Source organism: Triticum urartu, chromosome 3A (genome assembly GCF_056163025.1).
Source record: "Triticum urartu cultivar PI428250 chromosome 3A, HENAU_Tu73, whole genome shotgun sequence".
NCBI lineage: Eukaryota > Viridiplantae > Streptophyta > Magnoliopsida > Poales > Poaceae > Triticum > Triticum urartu.
In genome coordinates this window covers 16,137,190-16,164,508 of record NC_141875.1, presented here as the reverse complement: position 1 = coordinate 16,164,508, position 27,319 = coordinate 16,137,190, and the positions used below count along the sequence as shown (strand labels likewise).

Genomic DNA, 27,319 nt, shown 5'->3' with positions numbered 1-27,319 from the left:
GGGTCCCAACGGTGCCGGGACCTGAGGACGTCACGCTCCTGCGGGACGGTGAACTCCGCCAAGGGGTCTGGGATGCCCAGACTCGCGGCTTCCGCGTCCTCCTTGGCCCATTTAGACCTCTTTCCGTCGTAACCACGGCTTCCGAGGTGGTGGCTCCCAATGTTCCTCTCTTGAAGCCCCTTCATGTACTTAGACTTTTTTTGGCATCTTCGGCCTCGCAAGCCTCCTTGAATATTTCAAACTGCTCTTCCGTTATTGTCAGAATATCCTTTACAATCTCGGAGTAGGGTTCCTTCTTGTCGATGATCCTTGCTTTCACTCGATTTTTCCAGACGGCCAACGCGTCGCTAAACTTGGTCATGGCGTGTTTGTTTATCTTCTTCATTGCCGGGTCCTCATCTGGATCTTTATAATCCTTCTCATTCCGGCCCGGGAACAAGAATATCTGGTGAAACTTCTTTAGGAGGGAGCTCCTCATATTTTCTATCTTCTGTAGTTTCTCATCGTTGATGGTGGCGGTTGTCCGTACGATGCAGCCTATTTGATTGCCGTAGCATCGACGCGCTTCCTCGGGCGTCGTTGGCTCAAAATTGGCGTCGTCCACCTCCGTGACCACCACTCTAGTAGTCCTGAGTTTGTTAGGAACCCGTTGCCTCTTTGCTTTCGGTTCTACACCGGCTCCGCTCCCCGAGGCAGTGCCGGTCTCAGTCTCAGCGCCGGTCTCGATGCATGTCTAAGTCTGAGCGCCGGTCTCAATCTCAGCATCGGTCTGCGTGTCGGTCTCAGTCCCCGATGCCACCGGTGGGCCCAGCAATAACATCAGTTGATCATCGGTAAGGCTAAAAAATTCGTCTGCCGCCCGGTAGGCGTCGTCGCAATCACCAGAACCCTGTCCTTCATCGTTGCTAGCCATGTTTCCTATGATTAAATCTAGTCAATTAATTCTAGACCTAATAAAATGAATAATGACATAAAAAGGCCTATTGTTTTGCAGGAACGTTGACTCCTTCCTGGTGCGGCAAATCACACGGGCACTCGATATGTCCTAGTTTGTAGCACAAGTCATGCCGAAATTCACGGAAAATTTCGGCATGACCTTTGCTAAAAAGTGGACAAATCGAGAACCTGAAATTTGCCGGAACGGAAATGAATCAACATTCCGGCAAAATATATATAGGCCACTCAGCTTCATTGAAACAACAAAGGCACTTGGGCACAAACAACATGACCACTTCAATGAAAAGATATAATCAACAACAAAAGTCTAGGAAGGGATCATCTTTAAAATAAAACTTGCCTAAATAACCTAGATAATTAGCCTAATCAAACTAGTTAACCTGACTAGTTCTCTGTCAAAGCCCTAACTAAATTTTTGCACTAACCTAGGTAATTAACCTAATTAAACTAGTTAACCTAACTACTTCTCTGTCAAAGCCCTAACTAAAATTTTGCCCTAACCTAGATAATTAACATAATTAAACTAGCTAACCTATGCATGACAGAGAGAGAGGAGGGGTGGGGGCTTACAGAGGATGGCTCCGGTGGTGGCGAGGGAGGCAGTGGTGGCGAGGGAGGCAGGGGCGTCTCCGGTGACGGCGAGGGAGGCAGTTCTGGCGAGGGAGGATCCGGTGGCGTCAACGGCGGCTCCGGTGGCGTTGATGAGGCCGCGCGGCTCCGTGGCGTTGGGGGCGGCTCCGATGGCGTCGACGGCGCACGGCTCTGGTGGCTCCGGGGGCGTCGACGTCGGCAGGAGACGGCGGCGAAGTGGGGCGACGACGAATCGGGGAGACGGCGGCGGGGTGGGTCTAAAGATTTGGGGGGCAAGTGGTGGCCAGGGGGGAAACTATTTTTTGGTTAAGTCAAAACTAGCGGTAGCGCGTTTCACAAAACGCGCTATAGCTAAAGTAGCTATAGCGATTTTTCCAAAACGCGCTACTATACATATGTAAGTTTCTCTCTTTTTTATTTCCTTTTCTATTTCTATACCGGGGGTCCTCGAAACGCGCTGCAGCTGCGTTAGCTACAGCGCCTCTTACTAACACACGCTACAGCTAAGCCTTTCTCTGTTTTTTCGCTTTTTCATTTATTTTGCTTTACATTTTATTTTTTTTCTTTCTCCTTTTTCTGTTTCTTTCATTTTCATTTACTTTTCTATTTGTTTTTCATTTTATTTTATTTTCATTAGCAGTAGCGCTGTTACAGGAAAACGCGCTGCTACTCATGCCCTAGCGGTAGCGCGCTTCCTGCAAGGCCGCTACTGCTATGCGTAGCCCATCGTTCCAGCAATGGGAATATTAGTAGTAGCGTTTTTACGGGCACGCGCGCTACTGCTAGAATCGTATCTGCAGCGCGGTTTATTCTGAACCGCTACTGCTATCTAGCACTAGCGTCCTTTTTTAACCCGCGCTGTTGCTAAATTTCTGTGTATAAGGTTTTTCCTAGTAGTGTGAGGAGGGTCCTGGCAACCAGTTTTTTCGTGTTTAATGGGTAGGCTATGGAAAGTCTATCATCAGGGCGTTCCGTTAGCATCTTCTTTTGAGAGTGCAGATTGGTTTGCTGACGAATCATTTGCGCCTGTCAATGGTAGCTATTTCTTTCTTTTTCTCTACTTTTTTCAACTCTTATTTCTTAAAGTCTGTTTATTTATTTTGTGTCTGTTGTATTTTGCATTTTTTGGGAACTTTCAGGTGATGAAGCAGACTTTGACCAAGCTCTTTTGAAGTTTTATGTGAACCAAGCTCATTATTTCTCCTTTTGCTTGTTGTTCTTGAGGATGCTATTGTAGCCACTAAAAATCAAGCCAGTTTTGAGTAGAAATTCATATATTCCTGGGCTTCTTATTTTGTTTTGAACTACATGCCTAACTGTGGCTTGAAATTGCTGCTGGTGTTCATAAGATTGCCTTCTGATGCAGCCTCTTGCTGATTTTGTAGGAACCTCTCAATGTCTTCTTCATCGAGGTATTCATTGTCTGTGTCTTGTTCATGTGAGTCCTCTATTTCTCCCCTTTGTCCTTCTTGATTTTGTGTTTGACTTTGATTTAGTTGTTGTGGAACTGGGGTCAGTATCTTCAGGGACCTGCAAAATTATTCTTTTTGTGTCCGTTTTAATTTTCAAACAGGTTTGTACAAATACGTTCATATTCTATTTGTGACTTTGATTTATCTATTTATGTGGCTACCTGTTCCAAACTGATGTTGTCAAACATGTGTGCCTCCTAGGGATTAGGTTATGTTGTGCCTTCTTCGCTTGCTGTAGCTTCATAATGCATTTCCTGCAATGTCTGCAGTGTAAGTGAGATGTTACTTTCTCTCTTTTTTCTCAGTTCAGATATGGGTTATTCAGTACTAGTTTTCCTCTCCATCTTGTGTAATGTTTGCAGCACCATCTCCCGAATGTACCTGCGAGTATCATGATTTCTTTTTAATTTAAAACTTCTCCTTCTCACAGATTTGTAGCTATGCAGTATTTAAATTTCATTTTTACCTTGTAGATAATGTCTGAATTGAGAAGCGCTGTGAATGAAAATGATTCCCACAAAACAATTTTTGTTAGCATGAATGTATTGTATATAGCATTTGCCTCTATTGATTTTTGCAATCAGCTTGCTAGTATTTATACATGTCTCACATTTAGAATGAGTTCTTCTTGTGACATTGATAGAAGATCCTCTTCAGTCACTCTTCCTATCACGCTCCCCATATGCAGTATTGAAGATTAAATGTGAGAGAATTTTAATTTTGTAAGCGGCAAACTGTTATCAGTAATAGCTCTTTTCTCTGCATGTATTTCCTAAGCAGAAAACTGTCAATATTAACTTTTTAAGGTCCAAACTACAAATCATTTTTTAAGGAGCAAAGTGTGAGTTCCTGGTTTTCGACACTGTAAATCCTGGGTGGCATGAGGTGTTTTTACATTGTAAATCGGTAGTTTGAATGGTAAATGCTGGGTGCTTACTATGTTTATACAATGTAAATTCCAAGGTCTTTGGACTGTATTTGACATGTATTAAGAATGTAAATTCCAGGGCCATTATACTGAATTTACAGTGTAGATATATGCATTTTTACAGTCTAAATTCCAGGGTTTTAGTACTGAATTTACAGTGCTAAAACTTGGGTATTTACCGTGTAATTACAGGGCCATTATACTGAATTTACAGTGTAAATACTTGTGTATTTACAGTGTAATTACAGGGCCATTGTACTGAATTTACAGTGTAAATACTTGGGTATTTACAGTGTAGTTACAATACAAAGGCCCTGAATACCTTGGGTATTTACACTGTAAATTCATGCATTTGTACAGTGTATGTTGCAGGGTTTTGCATTATATTTACAGTGTAAATTCCAGGGCCATTGTACTGAATTTACAGTGTAGTTACAGGGCCATTCTACTGAATTTACAGTGTAAATACCGGGTATTTACAGTATAATTACAGTACAATCGCCCTGAAAAACACTGTAAATACATGCCTTTGAATAGTGTATGTTCCAGGGTTTGTATTTACAGTGTAAATTTCAGGCCATTGTACTGAATTTACAGTGTAAATACTTGGGTATTTATAGTGTAATTACAGTATAATGACCCTGAATACCTTGTGTATGTTCGAGGGTTTTGCATTGTAATTCCATGGGCTGGTCCCTGTTTGGTGTCGGGTTGTTCTGTGGTTATACAGGTGTCATATGTTCATTTGTGAGGAAATTTGAACGTTGCCGAATTGAAAAACAGTCAAGTGTCAAATAGACACTCCCCTTTTTTTTGTTCACCAAGTTGTTTTTCATCAGAACCTACCAAAGCCAAAGCTCTTCCGAGTTGCTTATCACTGCCGATTTCAATTTGATCAAACTCGGCAGATGGAAGTTTGCCGAGTTCACGACAGATTGAACTCAGCAAAGTCTTGTAACCCAGGACAAAACTAGATTCTAGTAGTCCATGGTTATGGTGCACCAACGAGTTTAGAGCATCTCGAAGATGTGCTAAATTCCAAACCCGCAAAATCAATTTACGATTCGCCGTTAATCGATTTGTGTGCAGTTTATCACCGTCGCAGAACAGACGCCGAAAACGGTAGCAAAATTTAAAACATAGTCTTAAAACAAGCTCCCGCTACATAGATAGTCCGAACCTCACCCGAGTTCACATACACACAAACAAAACTATAAACTTAAGAGGGCGGGTGACGCCTCACGGCTTCACGCTTAGGTAGAACTCGCATGCCAATTGGTAGTGGGTGTAGGCCAGGTCGTAGTTCACCTTCGCCGCCTCGAAGCGCTCGGTGGCACCGTCTTTGCCAGCCTCCAGCTGCCTCCTTCGCGGTGAAGCGCGCGGCCTCCGCCTCACGAAACTTCTTCATCACCGGCTAGAACGGCTCGTAGAGCTCGTCGAAGCGACACCACACGCGGTTCTTTCTACTGCGGGAGAGGGCGCTGTGGTTGCGCGCCTATGCCGTGTGCCACGGCTTGACGGCTGGAGCAATCCTCCGTGTCGTGCCGGCCGCTCATGTGTAGTGGCGATACGCGGAGGCCCCTACGTCTGTGGCCTTCACCCGACATGAGAAGCGTTTGATTCGGCCGGATGCACTCTGTTGGGTATAACCCTAGCTAGCTCTCACTGGTTTTCTGGAACGGCGGTAGACGAAAGCAAATTTTTTTTTTGGAAAAGGAGGAGGACCCCGGCCACTGCACCCGGAAGACCAAAGCAAATAGGGACTTGTATGTTTCTGGCAACGTACGCCACGGCGCCTAACACCCCATTTTTCTCCTCTTATAAATCTGGCTACACCCCAGATCACAACAACCACCTGATCGTGGCCAGCTATGTAGCCTACGAGACGCAGCGCCCAAGCTTTCGTTTCGTACGCACGCACGTACGAGCGCCCATCGACTCACTTGCGTAGACCGTCCTCTACGACGCGTTCTAACCAATCCAGCCGCCGCTGCTGCTAACTGATTAAGACTCGATCGCGAGTCTTTCACGCACACACGCACACACCACTGTGACGAACGCGCACACACGCGCGACGCACATCCCCACATAGAGTTTATTCTTGACACGCTCGCCGGAGCAAAGAAATCACGGAAACAGGAGAGCGGCAGAGGGGGCAAGATCTATGCAAGACGGAAACCCTAAAACGCCCCCTCCCAGTACATATAGTGGGAGGGGGCAATTTGTGGGCCGTCCGTATAATGTTTACGGCCAGTGCAAATTGGCCGCTTCTATTCTTGCCTGAAATTACCTAGATACGCTCGGAATCACTAATTAAGGAGTACTCGTTGCAAAGAACACTCCACCTTTCAGGTCGCCACAAGTGGCGCACATGCAGCGCATCACTTGTCGCAACCTGGGAGTTTTTCCTTTTTCGTAGATTCATTTATTCAAAACGTTTTATCTCTTAAACCGTAAGTAACCGATGGCTTGAGGAAAGCTGTGAAAATACAGGTATGTTTTCCACCATACTCAATTTGTTATGTCCAGATGCATAGCTTTCTGAATAAATGCATAGTGTATGTTTACTCACTGTCGTGATCTTTGTACGTCTGTGCCTACACCCTACAGCATGAGCCACTTGATGACCAATCTGCTATTAGATGTTACAAATGTAGATGTAAATATGTTAGTTCTAATGTGGCATCAAAATCCTAATAATTCATACCTGAAATAAAATTGTGATTTATTCACTATCTTACTATCGTATCCGTGTTGAGCACAACCAAACACCTCTCTTTCTGGTGAGGCCAACTATCCAGGATCCTCCAACAAGCTTAAATCCATTGATGATTTTTTGTTAAAGGCTTTGTTCTATGTAGATACTGAAAATAGCAAAGCCAAACTTTTAATCTGGAAATATCACTTAACTTTTGGACTCTCCTTTTCGTATAGGTCTTGGCTGGCATTAACTTTCTTTTTGGTTCAGAACTATGGGCTTTCTTGTGTTTGTTTGTGCACGACTTGCTTCTGATGAACTGTAATTCCAGTGGTGTTGCTACTTGTAACTTAACTTCTACTGATCCATGCCAACCGCATAATTATTTTCTAGCTTAGTTTGTTGAAGACCGTTAGTCCTTTAAAGACCATTAATTAGCTAGCTTGGTTTGGACTTTGGACTCATATCCTGTAGCTAGCTTGCATTTCCTTGACGTCTTATTTGTTGCGACTCCTCATCATTTAGACAAGCAAGAGAATAATGAAATGCATACATGAAGGCTATCTCCCATATTGTTGGATCTGGAGTTTATACTTATGCAATCGTGAAACGAAGACTAAAGTTCAATTTCATATTTTTCCAGAAACTTAAAACAGTGGCATACAATATTGTCTCACTGAACATTACAGGCTCCTGCTTTCTAGAGAGCGGATCATACCTATCTTGTTTGATTTGATGGGGGATATGAAGGAGAGGCAGTCCAAGAGATCCTGTGCAAGGACAACTGAGTTTTTGATTTTCTGTTCTATACCGTTGATATAATTTGACTCTTTATGATTATTTTACATGGACCTATAGCTATGTTGTTTACCTTAGGAGCAGTACCAATCTTGAAACATGTTTCTAATTCAAGAAAAACTTGGGAACATGTATGGATTAACAAATTCTAGGATTTTATCCCTTTTATTGACAAATTGTATAACTTTTGGTCTTATAGAGGTTAGAATTTTTTATCCTGTTCTTTATGGCTTAGGTTCCATCAGTAGTTGTGTACTATCGTTTTGCCGAGATAGGATGCACTATATCAAAATAAGATATAAGCAAAAACTTTGTAGAGGTATATTGGAGGAAGCCAAAATGAACTCAAATGCTTGGGGTAGGGAAATCAATTAAACTTTGCTTCTTTGTTGTTGTTTTGCTTCGTTTACTCTGGTCTCGGCAATTATTACGAGTTTTTGTAGCATGTACCGGGTCTCTGTGTGAAGAAGAGTGCAAAGACATCTGAAGTTCTTAATGCGCTCTGTCGGATGTCCTAATAGTTGTTTCATGCAGGAACAAACTGCAAAAGATATGGAATGGTCTATCTTTGGTGGAAGACAAGTACATATATAAAGTCAACCAGACCAAGTGCCATGTGATTACTACTTCATAAACCAGCTTCAAAAAGAGAGCAATATCAACCCCTACCAGCTATAATTACCCTAAAGGTGTTTTTACAGACCTACCCAATGCAAAGATAATTGGTGACTGGTGCACACGGCAACAAAGACTTTAGCTTCCCCCGCAAAAAATATCTGTAGTATATATCTAATAATATCTATAGTATATATCAGATTAATAATTCTCTCTAATAACATCTGTAGTATATATGTAAATACTCTCAGATTAATTAAAGGAATGTCTGTTGGCATTTAAGTTTTATGTGCTTGCCGACTAAACTGAAACCTTGTAGCGCTGTAAAAACATATTCTGCTTCTCTAACTTAATAGAAATCATTCATGTTCATAACAAATTTTTTGTCATAAATTTGTATGATGGAGACATTATCTCTTATCTGAATTCAGCATGCATGTTCCAAGTTGAAACAATAAGTGAAAATGATAAGGATTCGACGATCTCTGCTCTTCAGCATGAGTAAGATTTTGTGAGTTACTACTCCAGATATGCTACATGTAATAGACATGTACGCATGTATTTAACCATCTAGAAAAGAGGCTGTATTCCTGTTGAAAGCTATATTAAATCCTAAATTTTGACTCTTCGGACGAAATGAAGGTGAGGAACGGCATCTTGCATTGATTGAAAAAAAAACATTTAATAAATATTTTAATTTTTGCAGTAGTTACGACTGTCCGAGCGGAATAAGAGTGAGGGTTGAGAATGAGTGGGATGGGGATTGGGGTTGGTTTGTTTAGTTAGGCCGAACAGGACAGAAAACGTGGCCCAACGCAAACGAGCAGGTATCTGTTTTTCGTTCATCCACAACCCATTCACGTCCCAAATTTGAGCCGGATTTGTGTCCAAACGGATAGGGTATGCCAGTCGGCACGACACACGCCCATGTCCTCCCATTGGTATGCCGGGGCACGACGCACGCCCATGTCCTCCCATTGGTATGCCAGCCGGGGCACGCCCTCCCCATTTCCCCCTTCCCTCCCACCACCCCCCTGCTCCACCCTCCCTTCAAGGCCCAACATGGTAACAAGCCGCTCACCCTCACCCATTGGTTGGACGATCATTTGCAATTGCCCCAAGTAGAAGGAGCAATACGCCACCCAAAATAAGAATGGAGGGTCGGCGACCGTGGTTGAGCATGAAGAAGGGGAGAAGCGGCCGAGGGGCAAGACCAACTCCAAGGTGGACGAAAAGCACGACACAGTGGCATTTTCCTTTCAAGAAACTTTGCAAGGCATGATGACCCAAATGCAAGCAAGGGAGGAGAGGAAGCGCGAAGAGAAAGAGGAGCAAGTACCCTACATTGAGATACAATAGAAAAAGCTCGAGATTGAGGAGAACGTCCAAACCAAGAAGCTCGAGATTTGAGGCGGACAATGCAAAGACAAAGTAAAATAGGTGGTGCTCGCTTTCACGGCGAAGGAGGTGGAGATCATGACCGTGGACTTGACAAAGATGTCCCCGAGGAAAAGGTTGTGGTTCAAGAAGAAGTAAAAGGAGATGCTCGAGCTAGATGATTGAGCTATGACCAAGAGCGCCATCATTTTTTGTATGTCGGCTTGTGTGCCGACATGACCTAGGGACGTGATGCAAGAACTATGGCCCTTTTTTGGGTGTTGGCAAGTGTGTCGGCCGCTAGCACTCTGGTCGGCAAGAACTATGGCCACTGGCATGTCTATGGGCTTGCCTTAATTTTCGATTTCAAATTTCTTAAAAAAAACACTACGCCCGAACGAGATGGGTCGGCCGGTTGGGTACACCGGCCAGATTTGGTTAGGCGTGGCCAGACGCCACCCCTTTGGCCGATCCTAACAGACAGAATCCACACAAAACGGATGCCCATTTAGGGTCATGCATTGGAGTTGGCCTTTTGGCTGTCTGGGCGGAATAATGTCCCTACATTAGAAAATGTGGCAAAATGCATTTCACTAAGATGGCTTTGCAGAAAATTTCATGAACGAGTTGTTCATATTTTTTTCATCAAGTCGTAACTTTTTTTGTTAGGATAGAAGGGTAAATCCATTTGATGGTTGCTTCAAGGGTCAATGACAGACACGATGACGTATCAGTTGCATGTCCAACAACAAACATCATATATTTTTTTGTGGTGATGCACAACATTCAATCGTATATTCCAACATGGAAATGGCTTAGGGGGCATCGGATCTGGCTTCTTGGCTCGGGAATGTCACAGGCGGCGGACGCTCCCCCCCCCCCTCCCCTTGATGGAGGCGGAAGATCGACACGAACAAGAGGGGATTTGGGCGGAGAGTGGGTTGGTTGACAGGGGGCTCCTCCTTTGCAGACCGTGGGGAGGTATGACGTGAAGGAGAGAGGGTGTCGTGGTGAAGGTGAGGTGAGTCTCATTCAGTTTTAAAGGAGAGGACTCCAGCGAGAAATGCGCTGCTACAGCAGGAAACCGAGGGGGAAGGGGAGGCTCCAACAAGAAATGGGAAAGAGTGAATTATGGGGTGGAGTTTTTGTGTCCGGACCGTGTGTTGGAGCTAACATGATGGATAGTCCGGACGAAGGCAGGATTTTGGGGAGCCTGCTGGGCGCCTGTTTGATGTTCGAACACGTCCAGACGTATGAGGGAGAAATGAGCGTCAATCTTAAAGATGACCTTAATTACTTATTGGTTCATTTATACGTTGGAGCCCGTAGCAACGCACGGGCATTCTACTAGTATCAGTTAAGACCGACAGTACCCAGGAGGCGGGGGAGGTTTCCGCTTTCATCTATTCCGATTCCCAGGAAACCATAATTCAAGTTGAAGTGCAAGTTAATGGGGGAAACTATAAATAAGTTGGCTGATTTTATTTTTCACCCGCCAAAGAAAAGGATTTTTTTTAGGGGTCAGTACCCCCCTTCTGTTTCTATGAAAATCGACAACCGCTGAAAGAAATTTCAAGTGACTTACAAGTAGTACCAAACTTGCAGCTTAATTGTATTGTGTTGTGTGAGCAGGTGTTCACAAAAAACTGGTACTGCTCCATTTTTCGAATCGGAAAATTACCAGCCACCACACGATTCGGAAAAATTATCTATAACCCTCGAGATACTGCCGCTACCTGTGATCAAGCAATCTCATTTAGTGACAGAAAAATGAAAGAGAAGAGACTTACTCTGTTTTGCAAAACAAGAAGAGGCTTACTGTTATTGTGAAACAACAACAGTACAATAGTCCAAAATAGAGTAACTGCAAAAGTTGGTGTTTCAGACTCGATAAGCATGTAATGCACAGAAATGTAATAACACAACTACACAAGTACTACTATTTTATGGTATCTACTATTGTGCAGTAGCCTTCGATGGGACTGCCAAGCCTTTTTTAAATTCGGAATAAATATCGAAGATCGGATACAGTCAGACGACTCGGACCTTGACCATGAATGGTGACTTTAAGCATGATACCATTTGCATCATCAGAAACCTTTCCCTTGGGAAGTATTAAGTCATACAGTGTCGGAAGCCCATCAGAGAGTGAAGAGCTCCTTATGCCCGAGCTTGTACTTGCACGATAGCCTGTCGTTTTGCAGTCATGACTCATTTTATATCTGAACTTGGATTCCGTCCAGTTTGGTTCGATGCACACGACTGAGATGGCATGTCCAAAAGGCTGTGATGTCATGCGGAGCAAGACAAAGTAGTTGTTCCTGCTGCATTGCAGAACATGTAAGCCTGGCTGTAAGCAGAGAGACACAGTGCCAGAGTCTGGGAGGGTTGTTGACGGACACTTGTGTTGGGTCGTCAAATGGTCCAGGAGCTCTTCTGTTGGTCCAGCAAAGCCACATCCAGACTCTGGGCAGAAGCATGGAGCACGCGGGCATGCCTTCTTGTGTTCTTCTTTCTTGTAGTAGGTGACCTTCTCCGAACATCCATACTTGTCATTGGAGCAAGATACTGTGACCGACCGGACAACATGTTCCATCCCAAAGCAGCGCTGGAATGAAGTTTCTACAAAACATAAGTTACACTTGTTGTCCAGTCGATCCTCACAGCAATCCTCGCATATGAAATGCCCCACGGAGCACTGTGGAACAGAAAGAATTAATTGGGTCCTGTGAGGATTACTTGCAACGTAAATATATTTTAATTTTGAGAAACATAAAACAACATGATAGTTCATTGTTTGAGTTAAGGTATTATCCTAGGTTCACATGAAACACTTCCTTGCCATAGCACTACGTCCAGCTTCAAAAGCTCTTATTTTATCTTAATCTTTATCACAAATGACATAAAAGCTCAAGCTCAAAGAAGAGCCAACAGATAGTGCATTTACCTGGAATATTGGTGACCTGAGGGGCTCAGAGCAGATAGTGCAGTCAAGGAACTCCAGCCCTACGGTGCCATTCAGCCTCTTGGCACTGCTCTCTCCCTCTTGCTGTGCTTCAGCTTTCCTCTTGCTCGAGCCACTACCATCCATCGCCAACAAAATTCCAAGGTGCCCACCACACGGAAAAAAATCTGGTACGACCGGGTCGCACAAGGCCAAACGGGAGACCACCTCGCGCGCATGACATCTGGCAGCACGAATCTCAGCGCAGAGTCACCTTATCCCGAACCGAAGACCAGGGCGAGCGTGCATCAAATCCCTAGCCCAACTCCTCCGACGCCCCCAATTCCGGCCGCCGGCATGATTCGCTCCGGCTGCTCGCCACATCGCCGCTGGTGTGCTCCTCGACGCTGGACCCAACTCCCCTGCTCGACGTCCTCCATTCCCGCGGGCACGGCCGCGTTCGTTGGCGGCCCAGGTCGCGGCACCGTCGTAGCTGCTCGTCGGCCTGCTCCTCGACGCCGACTTGCTCGTGGCTCTCCATCCCCGCCGGCACCCACCATGTTTTCCGGCGGCCAAGCTCGCGGCGCCACACCATCTACCCTTGTCATGCCGCTGCCCATGGCAATGCTCCTCGGCCACATTCGCAGCGCTGCCGGCTTATTGTACAGGCTTCATACGCCCCTTGGCTCCGGCCAACCGTTTCGACGCTGCTGTGTCACCCTGGTCGCTTCTCGGCAAACAACATCAACTAACAAGTTCCTGTAGATTTTTGTGTGTGATTTGAGCTGTAAAAGCCTGAACAAAGGCAACTATTCTGTATTTTCCTGTCTGAATTTTATTCTCTTACAAGACTGGCCTATGTTGTAAACGAATTTCTGTGTGAATGAAAGCTTGTGGAATTTGCAATGTATAGTTGTTCTTGTCCACTCATCATATAATGTGTTGCGACATTTTCAGTGTATTTGTGCTGTTGAACATACTGATCACTTGTTTCCTTCCAATATCTGGTAAGGCACCAAGTATATGCACCCTTGTGTGTGTTGTACAACTGATCAGTTCACAGAGACAAAAGAAACTTTGTAGAAACCATTGTCAGGTGAAACACTAGCATATAACAGCAGAAGAAAATGATAGCTTCAGTTTGTGTTGCAGCAAGTAAATAGAACCATTTGACATGAATAAAACAAGATTTGCAATGTATATGTTGGTGTCCATTTTGCATTTGCCCTGATAATCTGATACGGTGTCAACTGTTGGCATGAACAAACATTCATGGTTTGCTACAGAGGAAAATGATAGCTTCAGTTTTATATTGCAGCAAGTAAATAGCACCATTTGCCAGGTGAAATACACACATAGCAGCAGAAGAAAATGATAGCTTCAGGTGAAACACTAGCACATAGCAGTAGAAGAAAATGATACCTTCAGTTTAATAGAATATATGTTTGATAATAGATGTTCAGCATTGTCAGGTGACACACACATAGCAGCAAAATAAAAGGATAGCTCCAGTTTTATGCTAAACCAAATACATAAACCATATAGCTGACATGCCCAGCTAACTAGCAGTGAGGAACCAACAAGACATTATACATCAACGCACGATCGGGCTCGTCACGGCTGAAACCTTGATGTACTAGCACCACCGTTGAAATCCAGTTGACGAGCGGCCGGCGGTGTTGTGCCATCTCCATGAGCCTCAAGCAATAGTCTTGTGAATTCTCCTTGGATAGGTTGACCTAAAAATGATGGATACTCTCCAAATGCCATGGATATTGATGGATTTATAGTACCACCAAAATCATATTCCGAAGGGCCAACTGCGGACGGACCAAACACGGACTCCTTTGCTGGATAGTTTGTACCTTTTCCTGCAAATTGTATGTAGATATAAGAAATAGAAATGAAACATTGCTACTTATTCACACAGAACAAGCAAAGGTACCTTTTTTTTGCCTTTCTTTGCTCCCTCTAGCACATCTTTTGATCTTTTTTGCTTTGAACCTTTTATTCGTTCAGGAGCTCTAAATGGCACCTTTGTTTTTGCAACATATCCAGTCATTTCGGAGGAACTTTCAAAGTCCTCATCTTCACCCAAGTTTAAATTGCTAAGTAATTCTAGTGCTTACAAAGCCAACTTATCAATACCATTGTTGAGATGTGTAAGAACCTCCTTTGATGTTTTGCACTTCAATGCAAGTGGAATCATCTTTCGAGAAGTATGTGCAAACATGGATTCTAAGCTATCATTGCAATTCAGTTTTGATGTAGAAATTTCTTGTTTTGCATACTTCATCCATCTGTTCGATATGTACTGACTTGGCAGGATGATGATATTGCAGCATGTGAAAACCTTATTATCGTGCTTGCACAATATACCTACAACATTTAGAGCAATTTCAGAAGGGTTGCACAATATACATACAACATTTAGAACAATTTTAGGCAAACGCGGAAGAATGTATTACGTACCTACACAACCATACAATTTGCATGAACAAGATATCTCCAAAGTAGTTGGGTTGAAAGCCACTATGGCTTCATCATTCTTGTACTCGAAAGATGTCACCTTGTAAGTGCTAATTGTGCCATCGGTGCTCAGGAAAATACATGATAAACTGAACTGCTTCTTGAATTCCTCTTGAAACTCAGAATAGAGTGTCCTAGTATATGATTCAGCCGCAGTCTTCAACAAAGGTAGGTTTGGTAGGCAGGGTACTGGAATGGTATGGCGTGACTTGTAGTCTTCGTATTTTTCTTTCCGGCAAAGACGAGCAATGCACTTATCATATGCTTCTATCAATTCAGAAAGACAAAGCCTTTTGCGGAAAGTTTTCTTGAACACGTTGTTCATTCCTTCACTCCTTTGGGTTGATGTCATATATGCACTAAAAGAATCCCGACGATATATAGTAGCCCACTTCTCACGCAACTTGTACAGATTTCTTATCCAAGAATTATCCTCAATCTGATACTTAAGCAATAGCTCATGCCATCTATTCTCAAAATGTGCCAGTGATCTATCTTCATACACACACCTTTTGAATTCTTTAAGAAAATTATCATTGTCGCTGATTACTTGACTTAGATGTTTTGCAGCATTTTGATACAAATGCCATAAACAAAGACGATGTCGTGTTCTTGGGAAAACCCTTCCAATAGCATTTATAATGGCGGCACATTGATCGGTGAATATTGTTTCAGGCTGCTTACCAGACATAGCTTGTAGAAAGGTTCTAAAAACCCACTCAAAGGTATCTGCAGATTCATTAGATAGTAGTGCTGCACCAAAAAGAATAGTCTGCTTGTGATGATTAACACCAATAAACGGAGCAAATGGCATTTGAAACTTATTTGTTGAAAATGTGGTGTCAAAGGAAAGGGCATCTCCAAAGACAGAATAGTCCATGATAGCTTGTCCATCAGTCCAAATAATGTTCATTATTGTACCATCATCATCATCTAACTGCATGGCATAGAAAAACGAAGGGTCCTCAGCTTGCTTGTTCTTTAGATACTCCATTAATGTTTGTGCATCTTTGGTTTCCAAATACTTTGAGCGCTCACTTCGCAAATAATTGTTGCAATCCATTTGCAAGAATGGTATAGCATCTTTACCATACCAAAGCTCGCAAAAATCATATATTTCAGCTTGTTTAATTCCCGATGTCCTCATTTGCTTAATCATGTGGCGATCAACATCTAAGAGTTGACGCTGCGATCTAAGCATGTGCCTCTTATCTGGACTTACAAGCTGGTGATTGTGGTCAAGCGTAACTTTCTGAGCAGTCCAAATTCCCTCTTGATTGATGCTGAATTGAACTCGAGCCATACAATTAGTCCTCGAAATAGCTTGTTCTTTCTTGGCCACACGTGTTGGATTAGCATTTTTCACACCTGCCTTGCTACAAACAAAATATCTGGAACTTAAAGTCCCATCAGCTCTAAACTTCAAGTGGCACTTCCTAATGCTAAATCCCTTGGTTTGAGCATAAGAATTGTAAAATTGGTACGCCTCTTCTTCAGACTGAAAGCACTTCCCAACTCTTGGAGCATTATCTGCATCTTGTATGTCTTGATTATTCAATGGTGTGTTGCTCATTCTCCGCTGGCCATTAGTCTCAGTTCTTGGCAATTGCTGCAAGGTAATTGAATCAATCAAGAGATGCTTCAGGAAGAGAGGATCGTGCTAGCTGTTGCATGCGTACTGGTTACTGAACTTACCATGGTCGGAGTAGCTGTGGGCAGAGAGGATTCTGGAGCAGAGGCCGCCGGTGTGCTGCTCATCGAGGGCTGGCCATTAGTCTCAGTCGTTGAAAATTGCTGCAAGGTAATTGAATCAATCAAAATAGGCTTCAGGAAGAGGGGATTGTGCTTGGTGTGGCATGTGTACTGATTATTTTACCCTGATTGGAGTAGCCGTGGGCAGAGAGGTGGTCTCCCGATCCAGTGCCTCCTTGCCCTCGTCGGGCTGCGCCATCTTGGCACGCCGTCGCCGGCGAGATGGAAGAGACGGAGATGGGTTTTTTTCGTTTTGGAAGATGAAACAGATTAGAAGCTGAAAGGACGGGGCGTGGGAAACGGAAGTGGGGTGGGCTGGGCTGGAAGCCAGGCGAACGCTGCTTTGAGATTCGTACGCCAGATGTCATGCGCTCGAGGTGGTCTCCCGTTTGGCCTCGTGCGACCCGGTCGTACAAGATTTTTTTCCCCGGTGGAAGTCACGCGTAGATGTCGACGTGGCAGTGAAGAAGTTCACGCGTAATGATGACCGCTGCTACGACGACTTCCTGGCAGAGGTTCATGTTATCAACCGTCTGCGTCACCGAAACATCGTGCCACTCGTCGGTATGAAAGTTCTTCACCATTCAATCATATTATTTGTCGTGTATATTTTGGTGTTTTCCTTTTCTAAGCAATAATTAATATCAGGTTGGTGCTATAAGAAAGGTGAACTCCTGCTCATCTACGAGTACATGCCAAATGGCAGCCTGGACCAGCACCTGTTTGGCAGGCGCGAAACCCCGCAGCAGTCAGTCACCCTCCTAGGATGGCCCGCTACGACATCATCATGGATGTCGCTGCAGGGCTCCACTACGTCCACCACGAGCACGAGCACATGGTGCTCCACCGCGATATCAAGGCGAGCAACATCATGCTCGACTCTTCCTTCCATGGCCGCCTCGGTGACTTCGGCCTTGCCCGCATCATCACTTGCTTGGACAAGAACTCCTACACGGATATAGGCGTCGCGGGGACATGAGGCTTCGTAGCACCGGAGTACTCGATGAGCCGCAAGGCCACACGCAAGACCGACATTTACGCGCTTGGGGTGCTAATCCTTGAGGTTGTCACCGGAAAGCGGGCACTCAATGGCTACCATGAGTCCTTTCAACTGCTAGCTGACTGGGTCTGGACAGCTCACCGGGAGGGGAGACTGCTCGAAGCTGTGGACGACGAGGTGGTTGGAGAGTTTGACGATGATGATGCTAGTCGCTTGCTGCTTCTTGGGTTGGCGTGCACCAACCCCAACCCGCCGGACCGCCCAAGCATGGCAGAGGTGGTGCATATCGTTGCCAAATCCACGCCCTTGCCGCACGTGCCACTAGAGAAACCAACCTTCGTGTGGCCGCCAGAAGGCGGCTGGATCCCCTTGGAATTTGATGAACCAGTGATGATCACAAGCACACAATGGGAGGATGGCTCGTCGGTGAGCAGCAGTGATGCCCTGGGGGCGACAACAACCTAGCGACCCATTGCCATCGCCTTCATTTCATATGTGTTAAAGATTATGTCGCTATTTCCTTAAAGAAAAGAGTGTGTATATGTACTTTTCATCCATTTCTCTACTATACTTCCTTGGTTCACAAATATAAAATATTTTGATATTTCAATATGGACTAGATACGGACTAAAATGGGTGAACAAACATTCTAAAACATGTCTCAAAAGGTTAAAACATCTTATATTTGTGAACAGAGGGAGTACATATCATCCATCTATGGTCCATCCTACCTAGCTAAGGGAATGTAAAATGCAAGATATTTGCTAAAAGATTTTAATACCTACAACAGAGAGTGATTCGTATAGCTGCTTAACTGCTTTAAAACCTAAGGAGGTTGCAGCCGGAACCCCACAAGCAGCGGTTGGCATCCAAGCAAAAGTTAGCACATGTTGCCCTTCTTAGGCTATTCATAGTGGAGAGTATCATATATATATTAGTATCATGCATATGATACTAGTGTATGATACTACCTTCATAGTGTATAGTATCATAGGGTAGTATCATAGATTATTATTTATTGTCATGCATGACACAAAATAGCATATCATTTAATATGATACGGTATCTATCTATGTTACTCTAGTCCTCTCTCTCTTCTTTAATTCTTTACCACATGTGTATGATACTAGCTAAGATACCACCACTATGGCCGGCTTTAAGCACCCCGCCAAGCGACGGGCTAAATAAGACCCGGTTTTTTATGAAGCACCGACGTATATACATGCACCTGCTCTGTACTGGGCCTAATTGTTTGTATGACATCTCCTTAACTTATAGTTAAAAGATGTCTCACTTTGAAAGTTGCGGGATTGTTATCACACGCGTTTATAACGTGTCATTGGGTTAACTTATTAATTGATAGTTTCTTAAAAAACAATTTACGGGATAGTTAAACCAGCACAACGCAATCAAAGCTTAATGAGTGGAACTGAAGAAATAGATAGTCTTTTCTTTAGAAACGGGAGAAGAGACCGGCCTGCCGGAGTGGAGACTTCATTAGTATTACTGTACCTACTCATCCAGCAAGATATTGAGACGACCAAAGGTCACGCTCTAATTAGGTCAGCTGATGTGCTCGTATTGGCTGAGGTATTACGATGAAAAATGGGTGCAAGGAAGTTTCCTCGAAGTTGCTCTAGTTGGAGCAGAGTTCATGGAGCCCCGTAAACCGTTATCGTCTCCTCTTACCTCTCGTGCACGGAAACCTCCTCCTCCTTCATTTATCCACTAGACCTGCAGCGTTGCCGGGTCCCAACGCTTGGGCTGAGCGTGTGTACCAGGTATACTATAATTGTGGCACGAGCTTAACATGTTTAACCAGCTTAATAACTTGATTTATATGTCCATGACAAAGTAGTAGTAGCATAAAGTTTTGCGGCTTTTGTAGAATTAACTTGTGTTAAGTATTTGTACTAAAGGTAGAGTCCAATTCTAACTCGGCTACCCCCTCCCCCTCCTTCTACCCCTCCCCCTCGTGTCGCCCCCGTGGGCGATCCGGGGCGAAACCCTAGCCGTCGCCACTCGAACCTCGCCCGCCTCTTCTCCCACCTCGCTGCCGTCAGCAGCGCCGTCGGGCAAAACCAGGACGGCGGGGCATCTCTCCCCTTCGAGCGTCACGGCTGGCATGGGACGGCCAGATCGAGAGGAGGCGTCAGGCTAGCGTGGGGTCCGACAGCGAGGCGTGCGGGCAACTCCTGACGGCGGCTTGTGCGGCGCAGCGGCGGCTTTTGGCGCCGCCTCCTCGCAACACCGCTCTTTTTCTACCTTGGTGCTGCCTCTCACAGCTCCCACTCTCTTTCTCTCGTTGTTTCTCTCTTCTTCTCACAAGAGCACAAGAACAAACACACACACACACATGAAACTCTACACACACGCGCAACCAAGGAGAAGACCAGCTGGTGCTTTGCCGGGAGGCTCTCCTCCTTGGTGGAACAAGAGACTACATTGTGTATTTTTCCCAGCCCTCACAGCCTCTTTCTTCTCATTCATTTTCTTAACTTAAGTAGGCAGTACAAGATAAGACCATGCATCCCTGGAATCTCTCCACGATGCACAAGACTCGGCCTCCACGCACTAACCTACTGGCTACATGCACGTCATCCTTTCTCAACGCCCACGCAACCTGGCCATGCAACTCATGCATGCAGCCACTAACTAACTAACTAGTGCATGCACAAATCCTAGCCACTAACACATGACCCAGCCAACACACGCAGCTTAACTACCTTGCCGGATCACCCAGCTCCTCCTCATCGTGCAGCCGGTCACGCTCCAGCTTCATCACATCTTCCCGCTTCTCACGGCGGTCTGGCATCTCGCCTTCTCCACACATCTTTGTTGAAGCTTCGCCGGACTCGCTACTCCCTAGACATCTAAGTTACAAGTAGGACTCAAAACAAATACGCAGATACATAATCAAGATTAAAAAGCTTAACAGCGGCTTGGATGTGTTCTCATGGCGAGGTTGTGGCTGCGTGGTGGGCAAGACCGGGTGGTCGCGGGCACCGCCCGGTTCAGGTTGGATCCCTCTGGATCCGGCGCTTGGACGCCGTCAGCCGGTGCGGGGTGTTGGTGTTCGTCGCTGGCCATGTCGGATAGTTGGATCTGGTGCCTAGATATCTACGGTGGTTGTTCTTCTCGATCCTCCTTCTTGGTGGGTTGAGCCCCATGGCACTTTCAGATCTGCACGTTTCGGTTCACGACTCGCTCCCGGATCCGGAGCAGATAGATAACAAAGTGCATGTGCTGCTGGTTAATAAAAACACGAATTTCGATAGGCTGGAGGAAAGATACTATAAGTAGGACTTGGGTGGTATAGGATGGGGACCGAAGGAAACTTTGGCCGGCTAGTTCGGCCCGACATCGGCGACGTTACCCTCCCTGGAGGCGAAGCCGAGGTCCCTCCTATCCACCTCCAAACCCATCCCGGACAAAAGTCCAAAATTTCGTCTGGATTGGGCGGTGGCATTGTCCAGCGCATCGTATCCTCCATGGAGGCGCCGTCCATCCTTGAAATGGCGCTAACTTTTTTTCATGGTCTTGTATGACAAATTCATGGCATCGATGTCAAGTTGTTTTGGTTTTCGACAAATTTTGCTTTTTCCGAAGTTTTCTCGGTCAGAAAAGGTTAATAAACCGTAGATATAGTGGTCGGGGCGTGCGGTTTGCGGGCCGCGGAAATTTTTTGTACGGGCCGGGCGAGTATGCGGGCTCTGTTTTGGCCGGAAAATTGGGCCAAGCCCGCATACTCGCCGGAATTTTATAATTTTGCGTCTTTTGCGGGGTCTGCTAGAGTTGCTCTTAAGCATCCCGCCAAGCGGTGGACTAAATAAGACCCCTTTTTTTTATGAAGCACCGATGTATATATATGCACCTGCTTAATTTGTACATGTCCTAATCGTTTGTATGACAACTCCATAACTTATAATTAAAAGATGTCTCACTTTCAAAGTTGCCGGATGGATATCAACCGCATTTATAATTTGTCATTGGGTTAACTTATTAATTGATAGTTTCTTAAAAAACAATTTAAGGGATAGTTAAACCAGCATAACGCAATCAAATCCCAATGAGTGGAACTGAAGAAATAGATCGTCTTTTCTTTAGAAACCGGACAAGAGACCGGCCGGCCGGAGTGGAGACTTCATTAGTAGTAGTACCTACTCATCCAGCAAGATATTAAGACGGCCAAAGGTCACGTCCTAATTAGGTCAGGTGATGTGCTCGGATTGGCTGAGGTATTACGACGAAAAATGGGTGCAAGGAAGTTTCCTCGAAGGTGCTCTAGGTGGAGCGGAGTTCATGGAGCCCCGCAAACCCTTATCATCTCCTCTTACCTCTCCTCACACACTAAAACCTCCTCCTCCTTCATTCATCCTCTAGACCTGCAGCTTTGCCGGGTCACAACGTTTAGGCTAAGCATGTGTACCAGGTATAGTATAATTGTGGCACAACCTTTGCATGTTTAACCAGCTTAATAACTTGATTTACATGCCCATGAGAAAGTAGAAGTATTTAGTATGTCAAAAGCAACAGGGCATAAAGTTTTTCTGCTCCTGTAGAATTGACTTGTGTTAAGTATTTGTACTACCGGCCACTCAAGTTTAGCCACTCAATTGTGTCAAGTATCTGTATAGGGCATAAGTTTAGACAGCCTATTGTAGAATTGACTTGTGTCAAGTATCTGTGCTATCGGAAGCGCGCGGTGCCATACACTAAAAATACTAGGTGATACCCCGCGCGTTGCCGCGGGATTCTATAGAGGAAGGTTGATGCAATGATAAATATTAAAAATCATCAAGGGGTATTTACGTTTCTTGATTGGATTAATGATTTGACTGGAACTGTTGTTGGCGTATTCGATGTACCCCACGCATTGTGGCGGAAGATGGATAGCTATACATGAATGACATTAATTGTGTACCGAGGTGACATGTTAGATTAATTATACGATAGTTGGATGTTCAAATATATCATACCATAAAACGGAGTGAAAAGTTTGGAGATGACTGAAACTTCTGAATGTGAAAAATGATTAACTAAATGCACACTTAAGTGCAGTAATGTAATGTACAATCGAGAAATATTGTTATAAATATTTCCAATTCACCAACAAATCATTAGATCTTGACATTTTTCACGCATTGTAGTGGGGAGAGAAAGGCCATCTCATTATACATATGGCACATTGTTTGATATATGACAATTGATCTTATAGCATGTTTATGTACACAGAAGTTAGTCCTCTTGTTTAGTATATGCAACTTTAAAAAGAAGGTAGCAGGCCATAAGACCATCAAAGCCAAGAAACCGTACTATATAATCTACATAGGAGTAATGATGGAAAAAAACTTGTCTTTTACATATAATTACTTGCTAACATATAGTTGCAACTTAGAAAATTCATTGATGGACAACAATTTTAATATTAAATCTCTTCACTGTAGCTGAATGAAACAAAAACACAAAACTATTAGTAAGATATTTCCAGAAAAAAACAAATGAAATTTTCTAGCGCCTTCCTGTCGAAGTGCTTCAGGAAAGATGTATAATGGAAGGTTAGCTGCTCAAGTATCCGCTCGAATCAAAATTGAAGACCTGGGAGGCAAGAACTCCGACACAATGATTGGCCATGACCCCTATGATAGGTCATTAGTAGCATGAACGGAACTCACGGGAGCAACACATAACTTTTCATTAGTGGTGTTAGATCATATTGGGTGTGATGAACTGGTGACCTGCAAAATCTTATATACCAGCTAGCACACACATACAGATGGACCCCAAAAGGAGGAAGATCAACAGCATCAGTAAAAAAAATTGTGTAAGAAGCATGTACTACATTGGGTAGCAATTGGAATATACCCTAGATAGTCTCTTCAATAGCATGCATTGAAGAAAAATACTTCTCAACATAGCACACTGTATCAGTTTTCTACAGAATAAAGTTGAAGTCGTAATATAAGTTGCCCAACTTGAGGAAATTCCAAATGGAGTTCTGTTATACTTTCAATAGCATGCAAAAAATGATAACCTTACCCTTGTGGCCTCTTTTCGGTCAGTTCATCACGCATGCATATCTAATGTTCTCTCTTCCCCATCTCGGACAAACTGCGTATGTTATATTTTAGTTGTTATTAAACTCTAGCATTGACAGAAAGCAAGAAACTGAATTGTTAATGAAAGTCTAGCTCTCTATTCCCCAACATGTTGTTAGAAACGAATATACTCAATCATACACGAAAACACATACCTATCAGGAAATCATATGGGAACGGAGAAAGGTTGTGTGATCTTTTTATTCGATGAGCAAAACACCTTTGGATCCGAAGCGCCAGATAGCAAATTCATAAACCATGAGCTCGGGGAAAGGAAAGGCTGACTGTGGCTGACAATAGGTAGCATCCACCTACCAGAGTTGACGACCGGAGGCTGGCTCGGAGGGTAGGAGGACCCGAGCAGTCTTCTGTGGTCGATGACGTCCCTTTAAAGACTGTGATTGGTTGCATTTGCAAGGTAATGGGGGGCGGGGTATTGAAGGGAAATGAATGCTGTTGTTTCATGTGTATTAGTGGATGCCGTTTCATGGCAGTGGAAGAGAGAGCGGCGGCGTTGAGAAGAAGACAGAGCGGTGGCAGCGAGCGAAACAGGAAGACGAACCCTGGAAACCTACTGCGAACAGTTATGGAAACCTACTGCGAACAGTTATATGGGCTAGCTTGATGACTGCGGGATTTTACTTCCCATGGGCTTGCACGAACAGCCTTCTTAGCAAATCTTAGGGCATCTCCAGCCGTTGGCCCCCTAGAAGGGGCAGAAAATCGCCCCTTGGGGGCGCACCGGCGCTAAACCGCGCACCGGGGGCGTGATGCCCCCCCCCCCCCCCCCAGTCGTGGCGCTCACGTTATTTTTAAAAAGTCAAATACGGTGCAAACACGACTCAAATTTAACGCAAACATCGGCGAGTTCGTTCAAATTTAAACATAATTTACAAAAAAAGGGAAAAACTACCGCGGGCTACCCCCGCCGTCTCCCTCGCCGCCCGCCCACGCGGTTCTCCGCTCCCCGAGGCAGCGCCGGTCTCAGTCTCAGCGCCGGTCTCGATGCATGTCTAAGTCTGAGCGCCGGTCTCAATCTCAGCATCGGTCTGCGTGTCGGTCTCAGTCCCCGATGCCACCGGTGGGCCCAGCAATAACATCAGTTGATCATCGGTAAGGCTAAAAAATTCGTCTGCCGCCCGGTAGGCGTCGTCGCAATCACCAGAACCCTGTCCTTCATCGTTGCTAGCCATGTTTCCTATGATTAAATCTAGTCAATTAATTCTAGACCTAATAAATGAATAATGACATAAAAAGGCCTATTGTTTTGCAGGAACGTTGACTCCTTCCTGGTGCGGCAAATCACACGGGCACTCGATATGTCCTAGTTTGTAGCACAAGTCATGCCGAAATTCACGGAAAATTTCGGCATGACCTTTGCTAAAAAGTGGACAAATCGAGAACCTGAAATTTGCCGGAACGGAAATGAATCAACATTCCGGCAAAATATATATAGGCCACTCAGCTTCATTGAAACAACAAAGGCACTTGGGCACAAACAACATGACCACTTCAATGAAAAGATATAATCAACAACAAAAGTCTAGGAAGGGATCATCTTTAAAATAAAACTTGCCTAAATAACCTAGATAATTAGCCTAATCAAACTAGTTAACCTGACTAGTTCTCTGTCAAAGCCCTAACTAAATTTTTGCACTAACCTAGGTAATTAACCTAATTAAACTAGTTAACCTAACTACTTCTCTGTCAAAGCCCTAACTAAAATTTTGCCCTAACCTAGATAATTAACATAATTAAACTAGCTAACCTATGCATGACAGAGAGAGAGGAGGGGTGGGGGCTTACAGAGGATGGCTCCGGTGGTGGCGAGGGAGGCAGTGGTGGCGAGGGAGGCAGGGGCGTCTCCGGTGACGGCGAGGGAGGCAGTTCTGGCGAGGGAGGATCCGGTGGCGTCAACGGCGGCTCCGGTGGCGTTGATGAGGCCGCGCGGCTCCGTGGCGTTGGGGGCGGCTCCGATGGCGTCGACGGCGCACGGCTCTGGTGGCTCCGGGGGCGTCGACGTCGGCAGGAGACGGCGGCGAAGTGGGGCGACGACGAATCGGGGAGACGGCGGCGGGGTGGGTCTAAAGATTTGGGGGGCAAGTGGTGGCCAGGGGGGAAACTATTTTTTGGTTAAGTCAAAACTAGCGGTAGCGCGTTTCGCAAAACGCGCTATAGCTAAAGTAGCTATAGCGATTTTTCCAAAACGCGCTACTATACATATGTAAGTTTCTCTCTTTTTTATTTCCTTTTCTATTTCTATACCGGGGGTCCTCGAAACGCGCTGCAGCTGCGTTAGCTACAGCGCCTCTTACTAACACACGCTACAGCTAAGCCTTTCTCTGTTTTTTCGCTTTTTCATTTATTTTGCTTTACATTTTATTTTTTTTCTTTCTCCTTTTTCTGTTTCTTTCATTTTCATTTACTTTTCTATTTGTTTTTCATTTTATTTTATTTTCATTAGCAGTAGCGCTGTTACAGGAAAACGCGCTGCTACTCATGCCCTAGCGGTAGCGCGCTTCCTGCAAGGCCGCTACTGCTATGCGTAGCCCATCGTTCCAGCAATGGGAATATTAGTAGTAGCGTTTTTACGGGCACGCGCGCTACTGCTAGAATCGTATCTGCAGCGCGGTTTATTCTGAACCGCTACTGCTATCTAGCACTAGCGTCCTTTTTTAACCCGCGCTGTTGCTAAATTTCTGTGTATAAGGTTTTTCCTAGTAGTGTGAGGAGGGTCCTGGCAACCAGTTTTTTCGTGTTTAATGGGTAGGCTATGGAAAGTCTATCATCAGGGCGTTCCGTTAGCATCTTCTTTTGAGAGTGCAGATTGGTTTGCTGACGAATCATTTGCGCCTGTCAATGGTAGCTATTTCTTTCTTTTTCTCTACTTTTTTCAACTCTTATTTCTTAAAGTCTGTTTATTTATTTTGTGTCTGTTGTATTTTGCATTTTTTGGGAACTTTCAGGTGATGAAGCAGACTTTGACCAAGCTCTTTTGAAGTTTTATGTGAACCAAGCTCATTATTTCTCCTTTTGCTTGTTGTTCTTGAGGATGCTATTGTAGCCACTAAAAATCAAGCCAGTTTTGAGTAGAAATTCATATATTCCTGGGCTTCTTATTTTGTTTTGAACTACATGCCTAACTGTGGCTTGAAATTGCTGCTGGTGTTCATAAGATTGCCTTCTGATGCAGCCTCTTGCTGATTTTGTAGGAACCTCTCAATGTCTTCTTCATCGAGGTATTCATTGTCTGTGTCTTGTTCATGTGAGTCCTCTATTTCTCCCCTTTGTCCTTCTTGATTTTGTGTTTGACTTTGATTTAGTTGTTGTGGAACTGGGGTCAGTATCTTCAGGGACCTGCAAAATTATTCTTTTTGTGTCCGTTTTAATTTTCAAACAGGTTTGTACAAATACGTTCATATTCTATTTGTGACTTTGATTTATCTATTTATGTGGCTACCTGTTCCAAACTGATGTTGTCAAACATGTGTGCCTCCTAGGGATTAGGTTATGTTGTGCCTTCTTCGCTTGCTGTAGCTTCATAATGCATTTCCTGCAAT

The 27,319-nt window shown here is 44.5% G+C and overlaps 2 protein-coding genes and 1 pseudogene across 2 annotated transcripts; 1 reads left to right on the top strand and 2 right to left on the bottom strand.

Moving 5' to 3' along the window:
- Positions 1-9,950: 9,950 nt before the first annotated feature.
- LOC147977870 (E3 ubiquitin-protein ligase SINA-like 8) lies at positions 9,951-12,533 on the bottom strand. Its single transcript, XM_087514577.1, has 3 exons — positions 12,384-12,533; positions 11,483-12,134; positions 9,951-9,997 (listed from the first exon to the last, which is right to left on the bottom strand). The coding sequence occupies exons 1-3, from the start codon at positions 12,525-12,527 to the stop codon at positions 9,951-9,953; spliced, it is 843 nt and encodes a 280-aa protein (XP_087370703.1). The 5' UTR covers positions 12,528-12,533.
- A 1,461-nt stretch (positions 12,534-13,994) lies between these two features.
- Positions 13,995-16,667, bottom strand: LOC147977869 (protein FAR1-RELATED SEQUENCE 5-like). The gene is made up of 4 exons (XM_087514576.1): positions 16,605-16,667; positions 14,853-16,518; positions 14,529-14,759; positions 13,995-14,251 (listed from the first exon to the last, which is right to left on the bottom strand). The coding sequence occupies exons 1-4, from the start codon at positions 16,665-16,667 to the stop codon at positions 13,995-13,997; spliced, it is 2,217 nt and encodes a 738-aa protein (XP_087370702.1).
- Positions 16,668-16,765: 98 nt separating this feature from the next.
- On the top strand, positions 16,766-18,159 carry LOC147977868 (putative L-type lectin-domain containing receptor kinase S.5; annotated as a pseudogene).
- Positions 18,160-27,319: the final 9,160 nt, after the last annotated feature.